General features: G+C 42.3%; 1 protein-coding gene across 1 annotated transcript in view; it reads right to left on the reverse strand.

Moving 5' to 3' along the window:
* Nucleotides 1–24,021, reverse strand: part of LOC138975684 (dynein axonemal heavy chain 10-like) — a 186,492-nt gene that overhangs the window by 21,606 nt on the left and 140,865 nt on the right. Inside the window, exons 56-66 of the mRNA XM_070348421.1 lie at nt 19,976–20,173; nt 17,609–17,842; nt 16,984–17,081; nt 15,045–15,226; nt 12,934–13,070; nt 9,906–10,123; nt 8,213–8,434; nt 6,706–6,853; nt 6,258–6,393; nt 2,804–2,958; nt 2,213–2,301 (exon numbers count right to left, since the gene is read on the reverse strand). Of these exons, the coding sequence (XP_070204522.1) occupies nt 2,213–2,301; nt 2,804–2,958; nt 6,258–6,393; nt 6,706–6,853; nt 8,213–8,434; nt 9,906–10,123; nt 12,934–13,070; nt 15,045–15,226; nt 16,984–17,081; nt 17,609–17,842; nt 19,976–20,173 (1,817 nt within the window). The remainder of the gene's footprint in view (nt 1–2,212; nt 2,302–2,803; nt 2,959–6,257; nt 6,394–6,705; nt 6,854–8,212; nt 8,435–9,905; nt 10,124–12,933; nt 13,071–15,044; nt 15,227–16,983; nt 17,082–17,608; nt 17,843–19,975; nt 20,174–24,021) is intronic.

Here is a 24,021-nt window from a genome sequence, read left to right on the forward strand (position 1 = left end):
ATGAGTCGGATGTCGCATTGCGGGGTTCTGCGCTAGGCCTAATATAAGTACGGGGGGTGTCAGGTATCAGTGTGAGAATCACCTTAGTCACAAGCTTATAACTCGAAAAGTTTTCGCTCTTTTCTAAAACTGTTTTCACCCCTGGATAGAGCATAAGTAAATGTAAAAAAATATAAAAACAAGAAGGACAAAGCCCATACGACTAACATGCTTGACCTTGACATGACCTTGACCTTCAGGGTCAAGGTCAAGGTCATGTCAAGGTCAAGCATGTTAGTCGTATGGGCTTTGCCCTTCTTGTTTTTATATATTTTTACATTTACTTATGGGTCAAGGTCAAATAACTAAACCTAGCAATGACATCATACACTAAGAGCTGCTTTACACATTTTTCCTACCAAAATACATGTGACCTTGACCCAAGGTCAAGGTCATCCAAGGTCATGCAACACAAAGCTGTTAATTCAAGACATAGGAAGTACAATGGTGCTTATTGGCTCTTTCTACCATGAGATATGGTCACTTTTAGTGGTTCACTACCTTATTTTGGTCACATTTCATAAGGGTCAAACTGACCTTGACCTTGATCATATGTGACCAAATGTGTCTCATGATGAAAGCATAACATGTGCCCCACATAATTTTTAAGTTTGAAACAGTTATCTTCCATAGTTCAGGGTCAACGTCACTTCAAAATATGTATACAATCCAACTTTGAAGAGCTCCTGTGACCTTGACCTTGAAGCAAGGTAAACCAAACTGGTATCAAAAGATGGGGCTTACTTTGCCCTATATATCCTATATAGGTGAGGTATTGAATCTCAAAAACTTCAGAGAAAATGGGAACAAAAAGGGCAAAGCCCATACGACTCACATGCTTGACCTTGACATGACCTTGACCTTCAGGGTCAAGGTCAAATAACTAAACCTAGCAATGACATCATACACTAAGAACTGCTTTACACATTTTTCCTACCAAAATACATGTGACCTTGACCCAAGGTCATCCAAGGTCATGCAACACAAAGCTGTTAATTCAAGACATAGGAAGTACAATGGTGCTTATTGGCTCTTTCTACCATGAGATATGGTCACTTTTAGTGGTTCACTACCTTATTTTGGTCACATTTCATCAGGGTCAAAGTGACCTTGACCTTGATCATATGTGACCAAATGTGTCTCATGATGAAAGCATAACATGTGCCCCACATAATTTTTAAGTTTGAAACAGTTATCTTCCATAGTTCAGGGTCAAGGTCACTTCAAAATATGTATACAATCCAACTTTGAAGAGCTCCTGTGACCTTGACCTTGAAGCAAGGTAAACCAAATTGGTATCAAAAGATGGGGCTTACTTTGCCCTATATATCCTATATAGGTGAGGTATTAAACCTCAAAAACTTCAGAGAAAATGGGAAAAATGGGAAAAATAGCTGTTTTTAGACAACATTTATGGCCCCTGCGACCTTGACCTTGAAGCAAGGTCAAGATGCTATGTATGTTTTTTGGGGCCTTGTCATCATACACCATCTTGCCAAATTTGGTACTGATAGACTGAATAGTGTCCAAGAAATATCCAACGTTAAAGTTTTCCGGACGGACGGACGGACGTCCGGACGAACGGGGGGGGACGGACGGACGGACGACTCGGGTGAGTACATAGACTCACTTTTGCTTCGCATGTGAGTCAAAAATGTGAAAAATAGCTGTTTTTTAGGCAACATTTATGGTCCCTGCGACCTTGACCTTGAAGCAAGGTCAAGATGCTATGTATGTTTTTTGGGGCCTTGTCATCATACACCATCTTGCCAAATTTGGTACTGATAGACTGAATAGTGTCCAAGAAATATCCAACGTTAAAGTTTTCTTGACGGCCGGCCGGACGGACGGCCGGGGGGGACGGACGGACGGACGACTCGGGTGAGTAAATAGACTCACTTTTGCTTCGCATGTGAGTCAAAAATCATGCAAAGGTGACATGCGACCCATTCCGTGGTGGAGGGTCACATAATAGAAGAAAACGCCACTGCTGTTCCAGCTTCACTTTTCCTATACGCTGTCCTTCATTGAGCCTGGAATCTCTTTAAGTTAAAATTCAATTCCAAAGCTTCGTGCAGCGAGCATCATGAGGGGGGTTTCGTGAAGTCGACTTCGCCCAGCTAGTATCAGGCTTAACAGACGTAATACATTGAAGAGGAATCCAGTTGGTCACCTCGTTTCCATGATAAGGTTCTCTCTCTGCTCCTCAAGCTCCTTCCGTTCATACTTGACGATGACACTCAGCAGTTGGTCTTCCAGTCCCTGTACAACAAACAAAGTGTAAGAATATTTCCAGTTCGATATTTAAATTGAGAAATTGGTGAGATAGGCAGGCGGTAATTCCAATATTGTGTGCACAAGAAAGGCCAACGAGAAATACCTGGCATCAGAAAGCACGATTTAGAAAACACTTCAGAAAGACAATAGCGAAGAAAGTAAAACAGATATGGCTCACACACAGCAAACCAACCAGCGCCCCCCCCCCCCCCCCCACACATATATTTTGATCATGGGCGTGTCAGTTAAGTTGATGGCCATGGCCTTGCCAAAGGTGTTTGAACCATACTTGGGGTTGGACAGACAGTTAGACAGGCAAACAGACGCACAAACATCTCGCCACTAGATCTGGCCTAGAGTGTTACAGATGACCGTGGCCTTGCCAAAGATATTGGGGCCATACTTGGGGTTGGGCAGACAGACGTACAGACAGGCAGACAGATAAATACACAGACAAATAGACACACAGCCAAATGGACAATCTGACCTTGAGTGTGACAGTGTAGTTGATGACCATGGCCTTGCCGAAGGTGTTGGGTCCATACTTGGGGTTGGAGAGCTTGGTGTTGAGGTAGAGCCTGAAGTTCTTGTCGTAGTCCACCTCCTTGTCCCCCAGCACCACCACCTCCCGCCCCTGCTCTCCTGAAAATGGCGTTCAATTGTTTGGATAACTTTCCGCCTCTGTTCATGAAAGGTTTGCAGTTCTATCTCCTGAACCCTATAATATCTAAGACTGGTGGTTGTAGTGGCTTACCCGCTTCAACCAACCGACTAGTCAATTTCGGGTGGTTACAACTTACTTTGTCATCATTTTCACGAGTTTTCATTCACAAACACCTGGTAAATAAATCTCATGTTCCCCATGCAATAACTCGAGGTGGTGAATGGGTTTGAGCTTTCATGTGAAACGTGGATTGTCAAAGTAAAAGCCAATCAGGCTGATTGTTTGATGTGTGGAACCATCGTGGCTTTGGATTTGTGTTTCCGAGGACAACGATTGTAAGCATTCACTCTCAAAGACCCAATCAATGTTGATAATTACCGCGGCGACGCATGGTCAATTTGCAACTTATCTCTGTAATCGCAAAATTCACAACGAAATGTCATAAACACTTAAAAGAAAAGAAATATGCTCAACACTTACTAAATTCACAGGTATGATCGCAGCTCTGTACATTTTCAGACTGGAAGAAAAGCGTCAACAAGCTACGTTTGACGGCACATACAAGTTTGACGTGTTATCTCGTGCTACTGTGACGATGCTTTGTGGCCCGGAGTTGGATTCTAAAAATTCGTCTCCCTGTGGGTTATTGTGCATTTTGTTGCACAACCAAAATGATGACAAAAACGATGTTTGGTAGCTTGTGGTCAGACCAGCACTTTGTTGTTGGTCCTCGGGGAGCATATCGCCTTTTGTCTCATATTTATCAACCGCGGCCTTCGGCCTTGGTCGATAAAGATGAAACAAAAGACGATATGGTCCCCTTGGACCTACAAAAAAGCTGGTCTGTCAACAAGCCACCAAACATCTTATAATATTCTATGTAATGTGTCGAGACCATATCGCTAGTGTCTCGCACTCTTGCACCGTGTCACCTATGCTTATAGTGTGTGTGTATGTGTGACGGAGTGATTGAGCTTGTGTTACTGTTTGTCGATTTCTTACGTGAGCCTTGAAGGCTTCGCCTCTTGTTCACAATGTAGTCGTCAGTTAGTAATTTGAATGCGACTCAATGTGAGCTTATCTGCAATAGCACGTTTTATGTACCTCTCACTATGTACGAAACAAACGGCTGTGATTCACAAGAACTCTAGCGATGGCTTTTGAATGTTGAGAGGAACTGGCGATATGCATAAACCGTCATCTGCTACGAGAACCACGACCTTGCGTGACCCTGCTTCCGGGCTTTTCTTTTTTCAAACTTTCAAAACTTCGAATTGTACTGATCTTGTCTTGATGAAACAAGAAGAGCAAACGCTCGATCGAGTCACTTTCGCAGTTCTGAATATTATATGAGGCATCAGATGGACAGGAAGAAATTGCTATTCACAACACAATGAGTCACGTTCACATAAAATGTGAGCCCGGTCACTTTTATAGTTTCCGAGAAAAGCCCAACGTTAAGTTGTGTGTTGCCGAACAGAAAAGGCTAGTTATCTCCCTTGTTTTTCTGATAACGTTCGTAAAAGGCTACAGATGTAAATACTTTGATGTAAAGAATAATCCTACAAAGTTTCAATCACATCCGATGAACTTTGTCAAAGATATAAAATGTCTAATTTTTCCTTTGACGCTGACCTGTGACCTTGAAAAAGGTCAAAGGTCAACGAAACCATCGTTAAAGTGTAGAGGTCATTGGAGGTCACGACTAAACAAAATATGAGCCCGATCGCTTTGATAGTTTCCGAGAAAAGTCCAACGTTAAGGTGGTGTCTACGGACGGCCGGCCGGACGGCCGGCCGGACAGACTAACACTGACCGATTACATAGAGTCACTTTTTCTCAAGTGACTCAAAAAGAATTCTTTTATGATTTAAGAATGTTTGTGTAACAAGCTGTCAATTTATTATTTAGATTTTAAAAGTTAGGTCTAGCGCCAAAACGCACCACGGTCCAAAAAGTGTCCGAGACGAAGGGCACCTAGGATGTTCCCGTTTGGTGAGCGTTCAAATGGAAGGGTGTTTGTACTGTGTGTAAAAGCCTGACAGTGTCTGTGATGGTTTACGGGAGGCTTACTGTGCCTTTAAGCTTGCTGCGCAGAAAAACATCATTACCACAGTAAGGCTTGTGATTGTTTTGCAAGCTAGTAAAATTTCGTTGATCTAGTCTGAGTGGATTTTGTGTATAAATGTGTTATATGATAGTGTTATATGATAGTTAGTTACGTTATTGCGTCATTTGTCAACTACGGTGTTTCAATTGGTCATCTTACAGTGTAGATCTAATGAAAACTAACGATATTTTCTGTTGGGCACCCAATTGTTGGTGAACAATTAAGCTAAACAAAAACACCAAATGTCTACAAAAAAGACAGAAAGTGGTTTTCGTCTTTTTTCAAAAACCAAGAGGTCGCTACTTGATGAGAATTAGTGTCATAACGATTGTTCTCTTTTGGAAGGTTTCAAGTCAGAATGCACGGATTATCTTTGTCAAGCTTTTAATATCAATATGGTGTTAGGAAATTCAGCTATTATTGTCAAAGACTTTGAATACTAAGTTGTTGTCGGCTACCATTCAGTTTTGTGCCGAGGCCTAAAGAGCGCATGAGCAAAACAATGACTGAACCCGGTTTCAGAGTATCTTAACCATTGTTGCTATAGGTAACGTGTAAGAGGGCTTTGAGGTTGCCATGACATCCATCCTTCGCATATGTAAAGTTACCTGTCTACAGGAACAACTTAGTACTTCAGTCTGCCGCACAGTGGGACCTGTGCATGCACTGCTGAACCTGTCCAATCGTTGCTTTTCGTGAACATATTAAGTCAATCCCAAAAAAGTGTACGAATACGAATACGAATACGAATACTTTATTATCTCATACAGAGAAATTTCAGTGTGGTGCACATTAAAAGACAAAACAAATAATAAGACAACAGATAAAAATACCATACGAAGCATACTACACTCGCGCACGCATATGTACACTAACAGGAATAGTAACATGATTCCAAATAGGTAAATTGCCGTCAGCTTTAGCTAAAAGTTTACCGCTAAAAACTATCATTATCACAGGACTAGATATGTCATTGAACAATATTTATCACAGGACTAGTCATTCGAGGGTTATCACACTCAGCATAAGGGTGCACATCAAAGAATATAAAAAATATTCATCACAGAAATCAGTGCATATGTTCACCGGCACACATACTAGTTTTAATTAACTTAGGTATTTAATCTGTACACAACACTACCACTGAACTGTAAAACAGTGTCTTACCCTTGATGTTCTTCTCCAGTACGTTATCGATGACAGGGTCGATGTATTCGTCAACGTCTTGGAAGAGGAAGGGAAACCCGTACTTGATGGCGAGTTCAAGTTGTTTCACGAAATCGTGATCGTTGAACGTGCACACCTGCAAAATGACACACACTATCACCTCTACTTCGATCGGAAATCCATCGCAGAGGGTTCGTATTGACCCCTCCGATCTGGTTATGTCTGTCAGACAAAAACCACTCGTGACCTGGCTGCAGCCAATCACAGATCTCAAGCTATGAATATTATCCGCTGAAAAACATTCGCACACGGTAAATCATACTGAACATGCGTGTGCATGAACATGCGTATGCATGATCCTAATGACATGAATCATGTACTGAAAACGGCCAAAATTGGAAACCAATCAAGTAAGTAATTAAGCCTCCTATGGCTGGCATGGTGTCACCTTGAGATTGTGTTTGGCTTCCTTGGTCTTGATCCACTTAAGGGCCTGCTGCTGAGGGTCGATACACAGCGGGAAGCGGGAAGCCTGTGTGGTCAGTATGCCGTTCTGGATGGACAGTTCGTCAGGCGGTAGACCCTCTGAAGTCCACCTGAAAGTAAAACATTTGCATTGCTATTGGTTGCTTTCCATTAGTTTAAGCGTGTTTTATTCATTTTCTTTGATACACGTTTCAAACAATAACAACATTAAGAACGTTAACAAGCAGACTGCTAATGGACACATTCTAAAAATGATAATTAATACACATTCCGATAACAAAACATGGCAAACAAGTGATAACTTCAACACTTATCTTTCATTATATTTTATACAAATAAAATGAAGAGAGAGAGAGAGAGAGAGAGAGAGAGAGAGAGAGAGAGAGAGAGAGAGAGAGAGAGAGAGAGAGAGAGAGAGAGAGAGAGAGAGAGAGCGAGAGGAGAGAGAGGAGAGAGAGAGAGTTTGTTTGTTTGTTTGTTTTAACGCCCAGCCGACCACGAAGGGCCATATCAGGGCGGTGCTGCTTTGACATATAACGTGCGCCACACACAAGACAGAAGTCGCAGCACAGGCTTCATGTCTCACCCAGTCACATTATTCTGACACCGGACCAATCAGTCCTAGCACTAACCCCATAATGCCAGACGCCAGGCGGAGCAGCCACTAGATTGCCAATTTTAAAGTCTTAGGTATGACCCGGCCGGGGTTCGAACCCACGACCTCCCGATCACGGGGCGGACACCTTACCACTAGGCCAACCGTGCCGGTAGAGAGAGAGAGAGAGAGAGAGAGAGAGAGAGAGAGAGAGAGAGAGAGAGAGAGAGAGAGAGAGAGAGAGAGAGAGAGAGAATTAATGCCTTGCTACATCAATTGCAGTCACTGTTAATATAATATTAGCCGAAGGGATCAGTTGACGTAACATAATCTTGTACAACAGAAAATATTTTAGTGTTCAAAGATATAGTTAAATCAGTATTTCCGAACAAGAGTGTCTTGCAGTCCAGAACGTGCGTTGGCAGACTATTGCTTTCCATTGTGTTGCATATTACTGGGCTGCACTGTTTTGTTTCTGAATGTGCCAATCATCATCTATTCTACTGTACTTGATGAACCTGCTTGGCATTGATCCGCATTTTGTTGTATTCCGATAAGTTTGAGCGAGTGCGTTGCTTTGTGCGTTAATTATATAGAACGGTATTGGATTGCTCTACAATACACGTCACAATACTCACTTAAAGGCACCCAAAAAAAGCCGGGACGCTCACCCGCCCCCCCCCCCCCCCCCCCCACCCACCCCCGCCCCTCCCTTCCGATGTTTTGGAACCCTCTTCAGTAAACTTTGATATACCTAAATGTAATTAGCTTCAAACACAGAGACCACCATGCAAGCTGAAAAAGGAAACACACGGTCCCGAATAGCCAAACAAGTGACAGGAACAACCAACTGAGTCAATTAAGGCTTCCTCACTTGCTGATCTCAACGTCGGTGGTGAGGAGGTTCTCCAGCTTGAAGGGATCCGACATGGGCACGCCCCTGGCCTGCAGGTCGCCCACCCAGTCCTCGTACACCAGCTGGTCGCGGAACTCCCAGGAGAAGGCGCCCACGTAGCTCATGAAGGCCGCGCACACCAGGCAGTCGCCCAGCAGCTGCACGCGAGCCTTCTTCAGGGCCTGCAGCTCCACGCCCCATCTGGTGAGTGACACAGGGTGCATAGTATCAAAGCTCTAGCTTCAAAAACATCCGAGATAACCTCAAGGTTAAGTTTTTATGAAACGAACATGACCCCGCTGTGACCCCCACATTTGACGAGGGTCAACCAAATCGGGGTCACTTTGTGCGATCATCCAACTCTAAGAGCGTGCAACGTTTCAGAGGTCTAGCTTGAAAAACATCTGAGATAACTTCAACGTTACGTTTTTTGTCAACGGACGGCCGGCCGTCCGCCCCTCCACACAGACGGAGACATATGAATCCTAATACTCACCAATTACTAAGGTCAGTCAAAAATGATTCGAATGCTAACGTCTCTCCAAGAGTAGTTCGCTTCTCAGCACATGTGTGTTGCCATGCGGGAGGCACAGATCGGAGAGGAACACCCTGACATAGCTAGGTGCTCAATAGGACAGTGCACTAATGGTTTCACCGTGAGTAAACAACGCCTATCATCATGCGCAGCAGCCAACAGTAAATCTTTGACACGCATGTCCAAGTTTACATTTAATACGATCTGCCATAACGTGTCATATCGACGCCACTTACTCCAACATCAGAAATTGTATTTTCAATAGAGACATCCACGTCGAATATTCATAGATGACAAATACTATTTCCTAGTTTTCCTTTTTCAAATTTTCAAAGGCAGATACATAATTAAAATAGATTTGAAGCGTACGTGAGGGTACTCCTTACCTGCGAACTCCAGGTACATAAAGAGCAAAACAAACAATCCACCAGGCTCTGGCAGCGGAACGAAATTCATATGTGGATGAAGCAGTGCATGCTGGGACGCGGCGGTGTGAGAGCGTGCTGGGACAAGGAACAAGAGTCGGGACAGGCATAAACAAAATAACAAAATAAAACATTAAACAAATCCACCAGGCTACAAAGTTTAACATTCTCCCAAACAAAGACAAACAGATATCTATATATATATACGACTTGTGTCTGTGTGTGTGTGTGTGTGTGTGTGTGTGTGTGTGTATGTCCGCGATGCACGCCCAAGGTTCTCGATGGATCTGTTTCAAATTTGGTGGCCATCTTCAGGTACACCCCGGACACAACCTGCTCGATGAGATATTTCAACACGTGCTCTCAGCGCGCAGCGCTGAACCGATTTTGGTTTTTTTCTGGATCCATTCCCAGTAACTCTTCCTTATCTTCTCCAGTGTTTTCAGCGTTTATCTCCCTTCCTTCGTGTGGCGACAATCCATATTCCCGTTCCTATTTTTAGAAGGTCACTGTCGACAACGCTCAATCCATATTCCCGTTATACTATTTTTACTCTTCTCCAATGTTTTGCGCGTTTATCTCCCTTCCTTCGTGCGGTGCGCCGGCAAAGCCGGCGTACACCCGGCAAAGCCGAGTCCACGCGAAGCCGTACCCGGCGCAGCCGTACCCGGCGAAGCGGGTATTCATCTAGTATATATATATATATGCTCACCGCACGCTCTCCGAGCCGAGGCCAGACATGAGTTTCTCAGCCGCCACCAGACGTCGCGCCATGATCCTCTCCTCCTCCTCCAGGGCTTGTTTCTCCGCCATGGCCTCCTCGTACTTGCGGTTTAGGTCGGCGAGCTGAGCCTCCAGCCCGGCGATCTCACGCGTGATGCGGTCCAGGTCTCGCTTGGCCATGTGGAACGTCCTCTCTAGAAAGGCCACCTGAAGGACACGTTGTGTTAAGGCGCTACTTAATTGAGCCCGAAGTCAACTTCGTGAAGACTTCGCAAAGTCTGTTTACCGAAAACTCAGTACTGAAGCTCTGTTTGGCCAGGTTCGCGAAGTCGACTTCGCCCAGTTAAGGACAGGCTTTGAGGCGCTACTTAATTGAGCCTGAAGTCGACTTCGTGAAGACTTCGCAAAGTCTTTTTTTATCGAAAACGTCTTGCAAAAGCTCCGTGCGGCCAGATTTGCGAAGCATGCGTCATTTTCTTTTGACCATTTCCATGAAGAGCGATCCTGTAGTTTTCTTGGAATTGCCCCCCCCCCCCCCCCCACACACACACACACACACACTCACACACAACGAATTTACTGAATTACAGAATTCGCGGAATCGGCAACATTTTTGCCTATTTCGCGTAATCGGCAAAATGCTGCCCATTTCGCGACATCGGCAGTATTTTGCCGAAAATGCGTATAAAGGCTTCTAAAACTTGCCGTGTTTGCAAAATCGGCAGCCATTTTGGGTTTTCAAGTTCTTAAATGCCTTGGGTATCACCAGACGTGTACACTTAGATGCTAGAATAGATAAATATCGCAATACTCGATACGTTATGGCAAGTTATGGCAAAAAGGGACGTTTCCTGACTTATGCTTGACACAGACCAACATAGACCATACAAACCATTCCAGGGAGCTAAAGCAATGCAAACGCAATGTTTCGGTGACACAAATATGATTGTATGGACCGGCTGCCTAGTTCGCGAAAAGGGCAGCGTTTAACAGATTACGCAAAATAGGCAAAACTGTTGCAGATTCCGCGAAATCGTCAGTTCCGTGAATTTGGCACGACATATACATATACACATATATGAAATTTAAGTTGAGGAGTTTAGTTACAGGTCCCAAGACCGATCCCACTTTATTTTGAGTCCACTGGCCTAGTCCACCTTTCTTGTCATGATATAGATTCTCTATCAATGGTCAAGGCCACTTCTCAAAAGGGACGCTACAACACTTACAAGTTTTAATCGAAGGGGATTCGACTTGGTTCGAAGGAATAAGTACTGAATTTGATGTTTTTATGTGGTCAAGTTTACCACGATTGGTTATATGGAAGTAAACATTTGGTGTCGGTCTCCGCCACAAGTCGCGGAAAAGTTTTGAAACAAATTTGGAACAAGTCGCGTAAGGCGAAATTACTACATTTAGTCAAGCTGTGGAACTCACAGAATGAAACTGAACGTAGTCCGCCGCTAGTGCAAAAGGCAGTGAAAGTGACGAGCCTGTTTGGCGCGGCAGCGGTTGCGCTGTGCTTCATAGCACGCTTTACTGTACCTCTCTTCGTTTTAACTTTCTGAGCGTGTTTTTAATCCAAACATATCATATCTATATGTTTTTGGAATCAGGAACCGACAAGGAATAAGATGAAATAGTTTTTAAATCGATTTCGGAAATTTAATTTTGATCATAATTTTTATATTTTTAATTTTCAGAGATTGTTTTTAATCCAAATATAACATATGTATATGTTTTTGGAATCAGAAAATGACGAAGAATAAGATGAAATTGTTTTTGGATCGTTTAATTTAATTTTAATTTGAATGATCAAACTCACTCATTAGTTTTTAAGCCACCAAGCTGAAATGCAATACCAAACCCCGGCCTTCGTCGAAGATTGCTTTGCCAAAATTTCAATCAATTTAATTGAAAAATGAGGGTGTGACAGTGCCGCCTCAACTTTTACAAAAAGCCGGATATGACGTCATCAAAGGTAGTCATCGGAAAAATGAAAAAAACGTTCGGGGATATCATACCCAGGAACTCTCATGTCAAATGTCATAAAGATCGGCCCAGTAGTTTAGTCTGAATCGCTCTACACACACACACACACACACACCTAAAGTGTGGATGGTTACCTAAGAGGCGGCACTGGGTGTAGTGCCTTTCTAGTGCACTTGCACTACAACAGCACTGGGTGCAGTACTCGCTCCGGCATCGAAGAATTTTGCACTAAAAAATGAACAAAATTTGACCTATTTCGTCGCCTATAGAGGACGGAAAGAATGTCATTTTGAACATTGTTATGACATTCTTTCCGTCAAAAAAGTCAATTTAACGGTGTTAAATGAAGCGACCATCCACACAGTTAGGTTGCCATCCAGAGTTTAACATTCTTATGACATTCTTTCCGTCAAAAAAGTCAATTTAACGGTGTTAAATGAAGCGACCATCCACACAATCAGGTTGCCATCCACAGTTTAGGTTGCCATCCACGTGTGGATGGTTGCCTTATGGTGATTTAGGCAACCAAACCTGTGGAAATATGGGTACACACACACACACACACACACACACACACACACACACACACACACACACACACACACACACACACATACACCACGACCCTCGTCTCGATTCCCCCGTCTATAAACATTTAGTCAAAACTTGACTAAATGTAAAAAAGAACATATAACGTGGATGCATACAAATATATGGTATGCAAAAGTCGCTGAAATAAAATTCAGCGGCACGAACAACAACTCCAAGTGGCTACATGATGTGTGTGATAGCGTGAGGAGTGTGAACAATATGTTGACGTGTGTTAAAACATCATGTACAGGTATCAGCATTGCCAACCTATACTTTGAAACGTAAATGACTTAATGACAAGTCATTAATACATTTACATATAGACAAACACATACATACACACATACACCACCACCCTCGTCTCGATTCCCAGTCTATGTTAAAACATTTAGTCAACATTTCACTACTAAATCTAAAAAGAGAGAGTTTGATACCTTTTCTTTTTTGGGTTTGATTTCCCGGAAGACAGCGCAGTAGCCCATAACTGCCTCTACAAACTTGAGCAGCCCTGCCCCGGCACGGCTGGTTGCCTTCATCTCGTCCACAGACATGTCCATGTCCTTCAGCATAGCTGGACAACCACACGGTCACATTCAAGGTGCGTGTCATTCTTTGGTTTAAAAAGTGTTTATTCAACAATGTATGGATAATGCATAATAATACATGCTAAGGATCAAAACCGTCGCGATATAACCTTGAATGGTTGAAAGCGACGTTAAACACCAAATAAATAAAGAAAGAAAGAAAGAAAGAAAGGATCAACAAGTCGCGTAAGGCGAAAATACAACATTTAGTCAAGTAGCTGTCGAACTCACAGAATGAAACTGAACGCAATGCCATTTTTCAGCAAGACCGTATACTCGTAGCATCGTCAGCCCACCGCTCATGGCAAAGGCAGTGAAATTGACAAGAAGAGCGGGGTAGTAGTTGCGCTGAGAAGGATAGCACGCTTTTCTGTACCTCTCTTCGTTTGAACTTTCTGAGCGTGTTTTTAATCCAAACATATCATATCTATATGTTTTTGGAATCAGGAACCGACAGGGAATAAGATGAAATTGTTTTTAAATTGATTTCGAACATTTAAGTTTGATCATAATTTTTATATTTTTAATTTTCAGAGCTTGTTTTTAATCCAAATATAACATATTTATATGTTTTGGGAATCAGAAAATGATGGAGAATAAGATGAACGTAAATTTGGATCGTTTTATAAAAAACATATTTTTTTTACAATTTTCAGATTTTTAATGACCAAAGTCATTTATTAATTTTTAAGCCACCAAGCTGAAATGCAATACCGAAGTTCGGGCTTCGTCGGAGATTACTTGATCAAAATTGCAACCAATTTGGTTGAAAAATGAGAGCGTGACAGTGCCGCCTCAACTTTCACGAAAAGCCGGATATGACGTCATCAAAGACATTTATCAAAAAAATGAAAAAAACGTCTGAGGATATCATACCCAGGAACTCTCATGTCAAATTTCATAAAGATCGGTCCAGTAGTTTAGTCTGAATCGCTCTACACACACACACACACACAGACAGACAGACAGACACACACACATACACCACGACCCTCGTCTCGATTCCCCCCTCTACGTTAAAACATTTAGTCAAAACTTGACTAAATGTAAAAACAAGCTCAAGCTTAGGGTGGTGACCCTAAATGGAGAAACAAACATACGGATTACAATATCTTGCGGCGAGAGTTTAACATATTGCTCTTTAAACAAAACAACATATGAATACATATATATTTATAAACTATATAAATTTGACAAAAAAACAAAGTTATAAGGGAGACAGGACAAGACAATAGAATAGACAAAGGAGAAAGAGAGAGAAAGAGAGAGAGAGAGAGAGAGAGAGAGAGAGAGAGAGAGAGAGAGAGAGAGAGAGAGAGAGAGAGTATACAGGTCAATTGAGTTGTATAGGTCATTATTTTATGCTCGGACTTCTCTTGATTGCTTGTCATGACGGAATGCCCAGAGTTTGTGAGGGTAAGTATTCCAGCTTGCCAAAAATGAACGCATATTTCATTGCAAGGTGCAATACTTACTCACACAAACCATGAACATTCCGTCATGACAAGCAATCAGGAAAAGTCTATACAGAATTACGTTATGTTTGCCGGTGAACACTGTCAGTCAAAACGACCATCAACCGATAGACTTGACCAGTTGTCGATTTTACTTCTGGTGCTTCTAGATTCTAAACAGTTGTTGTTGTTGTTTAAACAGTTGTTGTTGTTTTTGTTGTTGTTGTTGTGTTTTTGTTGTTGTATGGTTGTTTTTGTTGTTGATGTTGTTGCGGTTGTTGTTGCTGCTGCTGTTTGTTGTTGTTAAATTAAGCGTATTAGCTTTCGACCTTCACCTTTGGTACACAGAAAGCGACTCCGTCATGTACATGGGACAGGTATGCTGACAACACAATCTTTCCCTGGTCAGCGCGATCCCTTGACATGTATCACAAGTGTATCTCAAACGCGCACGATGAACATTTGCTTTTTTTCCCCAAGCAAGTAGGCCGGAGGTGACGGACATACCTTTGACAGCGCCGGTCTGTTTGGAGGTGATGTTATCCACATCCATTTCCTTGAGCTGACGCAGGAAGTTGGGGTCGGACATCATGCCCTTGGCGGACTTCCACGAGATCTCCTTCAGTCCGCGCACAATGGCGATACACTCGCACACCGTCTGCACCGCCTTGGGTGGCTTGGCGAAAGACCTGCCAATAGACATAAGACATACGACATAATTAAGACATTATAAGATGTTTGATGGGTTGTTGACAGACCAGCTTTTTTGTCGGTCCGAGGGGGAGCATATCGTCTTTTGTTTCATATTTATTGACCAAGGCCGAAGGCCGCAGTCAATAAATATGAAACAAAAGTCGATATGCCCCCCGAGGACCGACAAAAAAGCTGGTCTGTCAACAAACCACCAAACATCGTTTTTGTCATCATTTTGGTAGTGAGAAGATAAGTGCACAATCAACCCAGGGAGCCATGCTTTGAAACACGGGTTCCGTGCTGATAACCACACGAGTCCCGGTTTGATAACCACTGGCAATCAACGATAGCCGTGGAGCGAGGATTATCAGAATGAGCTGGCGTGTGAAAGCAACTTTCTGTGTTTTTGAGTTCATTAAATGTTGGGATGAATATGTCAGGGTTGAGGATGCACAGTTCTATCCTGTAGGTTCATCTCGGTATTCCACCCCCTCGGCTTTCTGTTGTAAATATTAAGCTGAGTGATCGAATGTGGAAGCTACGTTTGGTCAAAGGTCACAGAAGATTTGCGTAGTGCAGCGAAGGAAAGAATCGGGATCTTGTTTCCGACTCAGTACCTCTTTGTTTTTCATTAGAACTGTCATTCTGCTTGCTCGGCTTTGTTAGATGTTTGCATATCTTGTTGCTATTTTCTTTGCTTTTATTATTGTTTCTTATTTGTGCTTCGTTTATCGATACAACGTCTTGTGCACGGGTCAAAATGTGTGTGTCAGGGGTCGTTTTACTTGAACTTGACGTTCGTGTTTCACCGAACGTCTGTGTATCGAAACACAGATACACGCACTCCATGACTTTGTAAGAAGACAAAACATATTGCTAGGTTTCAATTGTTTTTGATGAATGCATGACCTTTCATGAAGTAGTTTTTGTTGTTGTTTACTTTTGCCAGTTTGCCAGTTCGTTTTTGGAACTTTGCAAAGCAGTGTCGTGTCGTCTGTTTAGGTCTGGGGAAACACCAATGAAAAGAGCCGAAGAATCCCGGAGCGTTTCTATTTGGTTTGCTTTTGATTATCCATGTATAACCTGCTTCCTGCAACTATGGTAACCGGGGATTTATTGCCTGGGGAACATGAGATTTATTTCCCAGGTGCTTGTGAATGAAAACTCGTGAAAATGATGACAAAAGGTTTTGTTTCAACCATGACACCATCAGATAGAAGCGACACTCATGGCGCTTGCCCACTGAGGTCCCTCCAGGGTGAGGCAGCGCCGGGCTCCAAGCCTCAGAGGAGTCCAACCTCAGCTACTGGAGGTCCCTCTCGTCCGTCTTGCTGCGCCAAACAGAGCAGACAAGACCTGGAAGCCACGACGTCATTCGTCTCGCAGACTAACCTGATGGTGTGACGGCGAACGCAAGAAGAAGAAGAAGATGTCAACCATGTGCAATACACGAGGGATATGGCTTGGCTTGAGTACATTCAATGCATTCAAACAAACCCAAATACACAGTGCTCAATTTCTCTCTCAAGATTGATCATGCATGTGATGAAATCCTGGAATTATCGTGTAATCCATGTCAGTGCAGAGTTCGGTGGGGTATAGAAAATACCCAGCATGCTACGCCCTAAAATCGGCGTATGCTGCCTGAATGGCGGGGTAAAAACGGGCATACACGTACAAATCCACTCGTGCAAAAACATGAGTGAACGTGGGAGTTTCAGCCCATGAACAAAGAAGAAGAAAAATAAATGACCTGATTTCAGTGACGTCGGACTTTTCCAGCTCATCTAGGGCAGAACGTGCCAATTCCAGTTGCGGCAGCGCTTCGTGCAGTGCTTCTTCTGCATCGGCCTGAAACACGTTGTACACAACTCAGTGTAAACGCTGCTCCAATAACCCAAATACATGTACCATCATGGAGACGATCCATTTGAGCCTAAAATTAGGGTTTCTTCGGAAGCTTGCTTCACACATTTGAAACGCAGTGCTGGTCAAATAATGAGTGAAGGTTTCAAACGGAATGTGTGTGTGTGTGTGTGTGTGTATGTGTGTGTGTGTGTGTGTGTGTGTGTGTGTGTGTGTGTGTGCGTGTGCCTGTGTGTGTGTGTGTGTGTGTGTGTGCGTGTATGTGTGTGTGTGTGTGTGTGTGTGTGTGTGTGCGTGTGTGCGTGGAAGCGCGCGCGCGTATGTGTGTATGTGTGCGTGTGTGCGTGGAAGCGCGCGCGCGTATGTGTGTATGTGTGTGTGTGCGTGCGTGGAAGCGTGTGTGTGCGTGCATGTGTGCGTGCGTGCGTTCGTTGAAGCGTGCATGTAAGCGAGCGCATATACATGCATGCGTGCACAGGGGTGCACGAGTTGCTTCACCCAAAGTGTTCAACCTTTTCCACTTTGATGATCTCGCTCTGTTCAGCAATCTCCCTGCCCTTGGTCTCCGCGATGCTCTTCTTCTCGTTGGCCTCTGTGGAGGCCGTCATGATGCCGGACAGCAGGGCCTCGCAGGCCGCTGACTTCTCCTTCACCGCCACCTTCTGCACGGCCAGCTTCTCGTTCAGTATCGTCAGCATCTCGCTGGCCTCCGCGATCTTCTCCAGACCCCCCTTCAGTCGGTCACACTGCGGACAATGAGAGCAAAGTGTAACTGTACTGCTATAAGAACACAGTATTGTTTCGTGTGATGGACTGTTGATTTTTGTCGTTGCTTGCTTAGGGACAGTGTTGTTATAAGAATATTGTATCGTTTAGTTTGATGTGTCACTGTCTTTGTGCTATCAAATTGCATGCACATACTGTTTCTTCTTCTTCTGTTGCTTTTCCTTGAATACCATCGCATCATTTTGTTGGATGTGTAACAATGTTGTGATTCATCTCACTGCATACGTCTTCCTCTTCTTCTTCTCCATCTTCTTCTTATTATCATTTTTCGTTTTCTGCGTGCATGGCCTGCAACTCCCACGTGATCCCATGTTTTGTACGAGTGAGTTTGTACGTGTATGACCCGTTTTTATCATCGTTTTGTTCGACGTCAAGCATCTGTTTTTCACATTGAGAACATTAAAGTGCTGTCGTATTTTCCCCACTAATTTTAAATCATTATCATTTTAGTAATTTCATAATTGCCGCTCCTATAGCCTGTAAGTAAGCAAGCAAGCACAAGTATCGATTAAGCAAAGGTTGAAAAGTTCAACGTTAAGCGGATGTTTTCACTTGCTGTGAAAGTGTATTGTGCGATGGAAGAAGACTTACTCGAACCAAATTAACATTTGTGTTTCTAGTATCATCAGCATGTTCTCAGGCCTCAGTCTTACGACATTGCCGCATGCGTTTTTAATTTGACACACTATTCTGACCCCTGTCCGGTCGACTGCCCGATAGTTTTGACATGTAGAAAGACCTAAACAAATTGCCAGTCCAGGTCCAATTGACAAATTGTCCGCTTAGTCTGGAACAACAATTTGCATCACAGTGTCATATGTGTGCCACTGCGTACTAACCAAGGGATAAGAGGATTCTGACACACAAGTAGAGTACATATGTACCTATTTGTTTATCATAAGAACAAGTGCACTGTTATGGGTCCTCTTAGTTTGGGAACAAAAGTGGCAGCACAGTGCCATAGGTGTGCCATTGCATACTGACCAGGGGATAAGAGGATGCTGAAACACACGCACAGTACATGTGTACCGATTTGCAAGTTTATCATAAAAGCAAGTGTACTGTTATGGGTCCTCTTAGTCACAGTAGAACCCCCCTTTTAGGACCCCCCCTCCCCAATGTAAGACTCCCTCCTTTTCTAAGACCTTGTTTTGATCAGACTTTCTCTTCATAACCTCTGTAAAACTGACCCCCATTCTGAGACTCCCTCCTTTTCTAAGACCTTGTTTTGATCAGACTTTCTCTTCATAACCTCTGTAAAACTGATCCCCATTCTAAGACTCCCTCCTTTTCTAAGACCTTGTTCTGATCAGACTTTCTCTTCATAACCTCTGTAAAACTGACCCCCATTCTAAGACTCCCTCCTCTTCTAAGACCTTGTTTTGATCAGACTTTCTCTTCATAACCTCTGTAAAACTGATCCCCATTCTAAGACTCCCTCCTTTTCTAAGACCTTGTTCTGATCAGACTTTCTCTTCATAACCTCTGTAAAACTGACCCCCATTCTAAGACTCCCTCCTCTTCTAAGACCTTGTTTTGATCAGACTTTCTCTTCATAACCTCTGTAAAACTGACCCCCATTCTAAGACTCCCTCCTTTTCTAAGACCTTGTTTTGATTAGACTTTCTCTTCATAACCTCTGTAAAACTGACCCCCATTTTAAGACTCCCTCCTTTTCTAAGACCTCGTTTTGATCAGACTTTCTTTTCATAACCTCTGTAAAACTGACCCCATTCTAAGACTCCCTCCTTTTCTAAGACCTTGTTTTGATCAGACTTTCTCTTCGACCTTGTTTTGATCAGACTTTCTCTTCATAACCTCTGTAAAACTGACCCCATTCTAAGACTCCCTCCTTTTCTAAGACCTTGTTTTGATCAGACTTTCTCTTCATAACCTCTGTAAAACTGACCCCCATTCTAAGACTCCCTCCTTTTCTAAGACCTTGTTTTGATCAGACTTTCTCTTCATAACCTCTGTAAAACTGACCCCCATTCTAAGACTCCCTCCTTTTCAAGGCCTGAGTTTCTGAATTTGTTGGAGGTCTTAAGGGGGAGGGGGGATGGGGGTTCACTGTACTGTTATTGCATACTGACCAGGCTCTGGATGAACTTGTCCTTCTCGTCCAGTAGTTTGAGGTAGGAGTTGATGTAGTCCAGGTAGTTCTTGGGAGTCACGTAGTTGGCGCGCCTCAGCATCTGCAGGAAGCGCTTGCTGTACACCCCCACACTCTGGTGCACCAGCACTATGTGGCTGATGATCTCCTCGCGCTTGCCCAGCGGGATCAGAGGGTTCTGAAACAGACGTACAGTGCATGTGTATCTATTGGTTTATCATAAAAGCAAGCGTGCTGCTATGGGTATCGCTATGTGGCTGATGCTCTCCTCTCGCTTGTTCGGAGGGATCAGAGGGTTCTGAAACAGACGTACAGTGCATGTGTACCTATTGGTTTATCATAAAAGCAAGCGTGCTGCTATGGGTATCGCTATGTGGCTGATGATCTCATCTCGCTTGTTCGGAGGGATCAGAGGGTTCTGAAACAGATGTACAGAGCATGTGTACCTATTGGTTTATTATAAAAGCAAGCATGCTGCTATGGGTAGTGAAAAAGAAACAGATATACAGTACATGCGTACCTAATGGTTTATCATAAAAGCAAGCGTGCTGCTATGGGAAGTGAAAAAGAAAGAGATATACAGTACATGCGTACCTAATGATTTATCATAAAAGCAAGCGTGCTGCTATGGGTAGTAAAAGGAAACAGACATGCAGTACATGTGTACCTATATGTTTATCATACAGGCAAGTGTACTGCTATGGGTAGTAAAAGGAAACAGACATACAGTACATGTGTACCTGTTTTGTTTATTCATAAAAGCAAGAGTACTGCTATGGGTTGTGAAAGGAAACAGACATACAGTACATGTGTAACTATTTGTTTAGCACAAAAACAAGTGTACTGCTATGAAAGGAAACGGACATATGATACAGTACATGTGTACCTATTTTTTTATCATACACGCAAGTGTACTGCTATGGGTAGTAAAATGAAACAGACATATAGTACATGTGTACCTATTTGTTTAGCATAAAAACAAGTGTACTGCTATGGGTAGTGAAAGGAAACAGACATACAGTTCATGTGTACCTATTTGTTTAGCATAAAAGCAAGTGTACTGATAGGGGTAATGAAAGAATACCCATCATTATTCCATGTAAAAGCCTCAACAAAAATGTGCGTGTGCACACACTTTGTTCACAGTCTTTAATTCTGAATGCAGGAGCAGAATCCCCTTGTCATTTCCGTAAAAACGAGTATAACCCCAACCAGAGAGATAATGACTAAATCGAAAAATAAAGTATAGCTATATACCATTATCCGTAAAAACGAGTATTACCCCAACCAGAGAGATAATGACTAAATCGAAAAATAAAGTATAGCTATAAACCATTATCCGTAAAAACGAGTATTACCCCAACCAGAGAGATAATGACTAAATCGAAAAATAAAGTATAGCTATATACCATTATCCGTAAAAACGAGTATTACCCCAACCAGAGAGATAATGACTAAATCGAAAAATAAAGTATAGCTATATACCATTATCCGTAAAAACGAGTATTACCCCAACCAGAGAGATAATGACTAAATCGAAAAATAAAGTATAGCTATATACCATTATCCGTAAAAACGAGTATTACCCCAACCAGAGAGATAATGACTAAATCGAAAAATAAAGTATAGCTATATACCATTATCCGTAAAAACGAGTATTACCCCAACCAGAGAGATAATGACTAAATCGAAAAATAAAGTATAGCTATATACCATTATCCGTAAAAACGAGTATTACCCCAACCAGAGAGATAATGACTAAATCGAAAAATAAAGTATAGCTATAAACCATTATCCGTAAAAACGAGTATTACCCCAACCAGAGAGATAATGACTAAATCGAAAAATAAAGTATAGCTATATACCATTATCCGTAAAAACGAGTATTACCCCTACCAGAGAGATAATGACTAAAACGAAAAATATAGCATACAGCTATACCATTATCAATCGCAAAAGAATTCAAAATGTTGCAGTGCCTGCATGGGTATTACCTGATCCTAAGCTTTGACAATAGTGCGAAATGGAGAGTGTGTGTACATTTGTATGGTGTTAGTCTTATTCTGTTGATGATGTTGTTGCTTTTATATATGTAGTTCGTTTTTACATTTAGTCACGTTTTGACTAAATGTTTTAACGTAGAGGTGGGAATCGAGACGAGGGTCGTGGTGTATGTGCGTGTGTGTGTGTGTCTGTCTGTGTGTGTGTGTGTAGAGCGATTCAGACTAAACTACTGGACCGATCTTTATGAAATTTGACATGAGAGTTCCTGGGTATGAAATCCCCGAAAGTTTTTTCATTTTTTTGATAAATGTCTTTGATGACGTCATATCCGGCTTTTCGTGAAAGTTGAGGCGGCACTGTCACGCCCTCATTTTTCAACCAAATTGGTTGACATTTTGGTCAAGTAATCTTCGACGAAGCCCGGACTTCGATATTGCATTTCAGCTTGGTGGCTTAAAAATTAATTAATGACTTTGGTCATTAAAAATCTGAAAATTGTAATAAAAAATAAAAATTTATAAAACGATCCAGATTTACGTTCATCTTATTCTCCATCATTTTCTGATTCCAAAAACATATAAATATGTTATATTTGGATGAAAAACAAGCTCTGAAAATTAAATATATAAAAATTATTATCAAAATTAAATCGTCGAAATCAATTTAAAAACACTTTCATCTTATTCCTTGTCGGTTCCTGATTCCAAAAACATATAGATATGATATGTTTGGATTAAAAACACGCTCAGAAAGTTAAAACAAAGAGAGGTACAGAAAAGCGTGCTATCCTTCTTAGCGCAACTACTACCCCGCTCTTCTTGTCAATTTCACTGCCTTTGCCATGAGCGATGGACTGACGATGCTACGAGTATACGGTCTTGCTGAAAAATGGCATTGCGTTCAGTTTCATTCTGTGAGTTCGACAGCTACTTGACTAAATGTTGTATTTTCGCCTTACGCGACTTGTTTTTTCCTCCTTCCGTTCCCCTTCTACAGATCCCCGTATTGGCCGCCTAATTCTAGGCGTCCGGAGACGCCTAGTAATTGGGATCAAGTAAGCGCTTGCCTATGGACAGGATAACTCTGCGGTTGCCTATGGGACACTGCCACATTTACGTCTTGAGTTACTGCCCTTACTTTTTTTTTTTTTTTTTGTTGACAAAATTGTTCAACAAAAACATCGTAGGTCGAACTGTGCAGGGTCAACCGCAACAAACTCTAACCATTCATACTTTGAAGTATTTGAGTCACTTATATACCGACATTTTTACTTCTTAGTTTTAGCACAGGTGTAGGAAAAAATCATGAACCAAAATGTTATTTATTTTTTAATTTAACATTTGTTTTACAAATGTGACCATGGTCTTTCAAACATACAGTAACATTAAACATTGTTATGTTAAAAAAAAGAAAAAAAGAAAAAAAGCTTTTGTGCACAAATCAGAAAATACATTGTACATTTTACCTACAGGCCAAACAGTGTCCGTGGCGGCAAAGGACCTATATTTTTAGATCAGTCACTGTGGCAATTTGTCAAGAACAGGCGCTTGCATTTGGATGTGTCCACTGATAGTAGGTTTGGTTGTGATCAATCAGAATGATGAGGAATAAAAATGTATGACAGTTTGTTATGATGACATGTAATTCACATATGCTGAAATGTAATATTATACATGATATAATATTATTATGGCTGTTGCCATGACCATGAACCCCAAGAAAGGTTTAATGTTATGTAAAATCACAATACCAAAATCAAGCACCTATTTATCTGGTCTACGGCGTGTGTGTTCTGCTCTCTCTTGGCACACAGCCACAGGTCAAAGCAGAGGTTAACTTGAGTGCGCGTGTACCTAGCGGGTGATTGAGTTATTTCGAGTTACTCCCCTTGGGTACGGGCAAACTCGCTGTCGAAGCCACGCTGCAAAGAGTAGATTGTGTGTGTGTGTGTGTGTGTGTGTGTGTGTGTGTGTGTGTGTGTGTGTGTGTGTGTGTGTGTGTGAAGTAAAGGGGATGGTTTGC

Source organism: Littorina saxatilis, linkage group LG9, assembly GCF_037325665.1.
Source record: "Littorina saxatilis isolate snail1 linkage group LG9, US_GU_Lsax_2.0, whole genome shotgun sequence".
NCBI classification, from domain to species: domain Eukaryota; kingdom Metazoa; phylum Mollusca; class Gastropoda; order Littorinimorpha; family Littorinidae; genus Littorina; species Littorina saxatilis.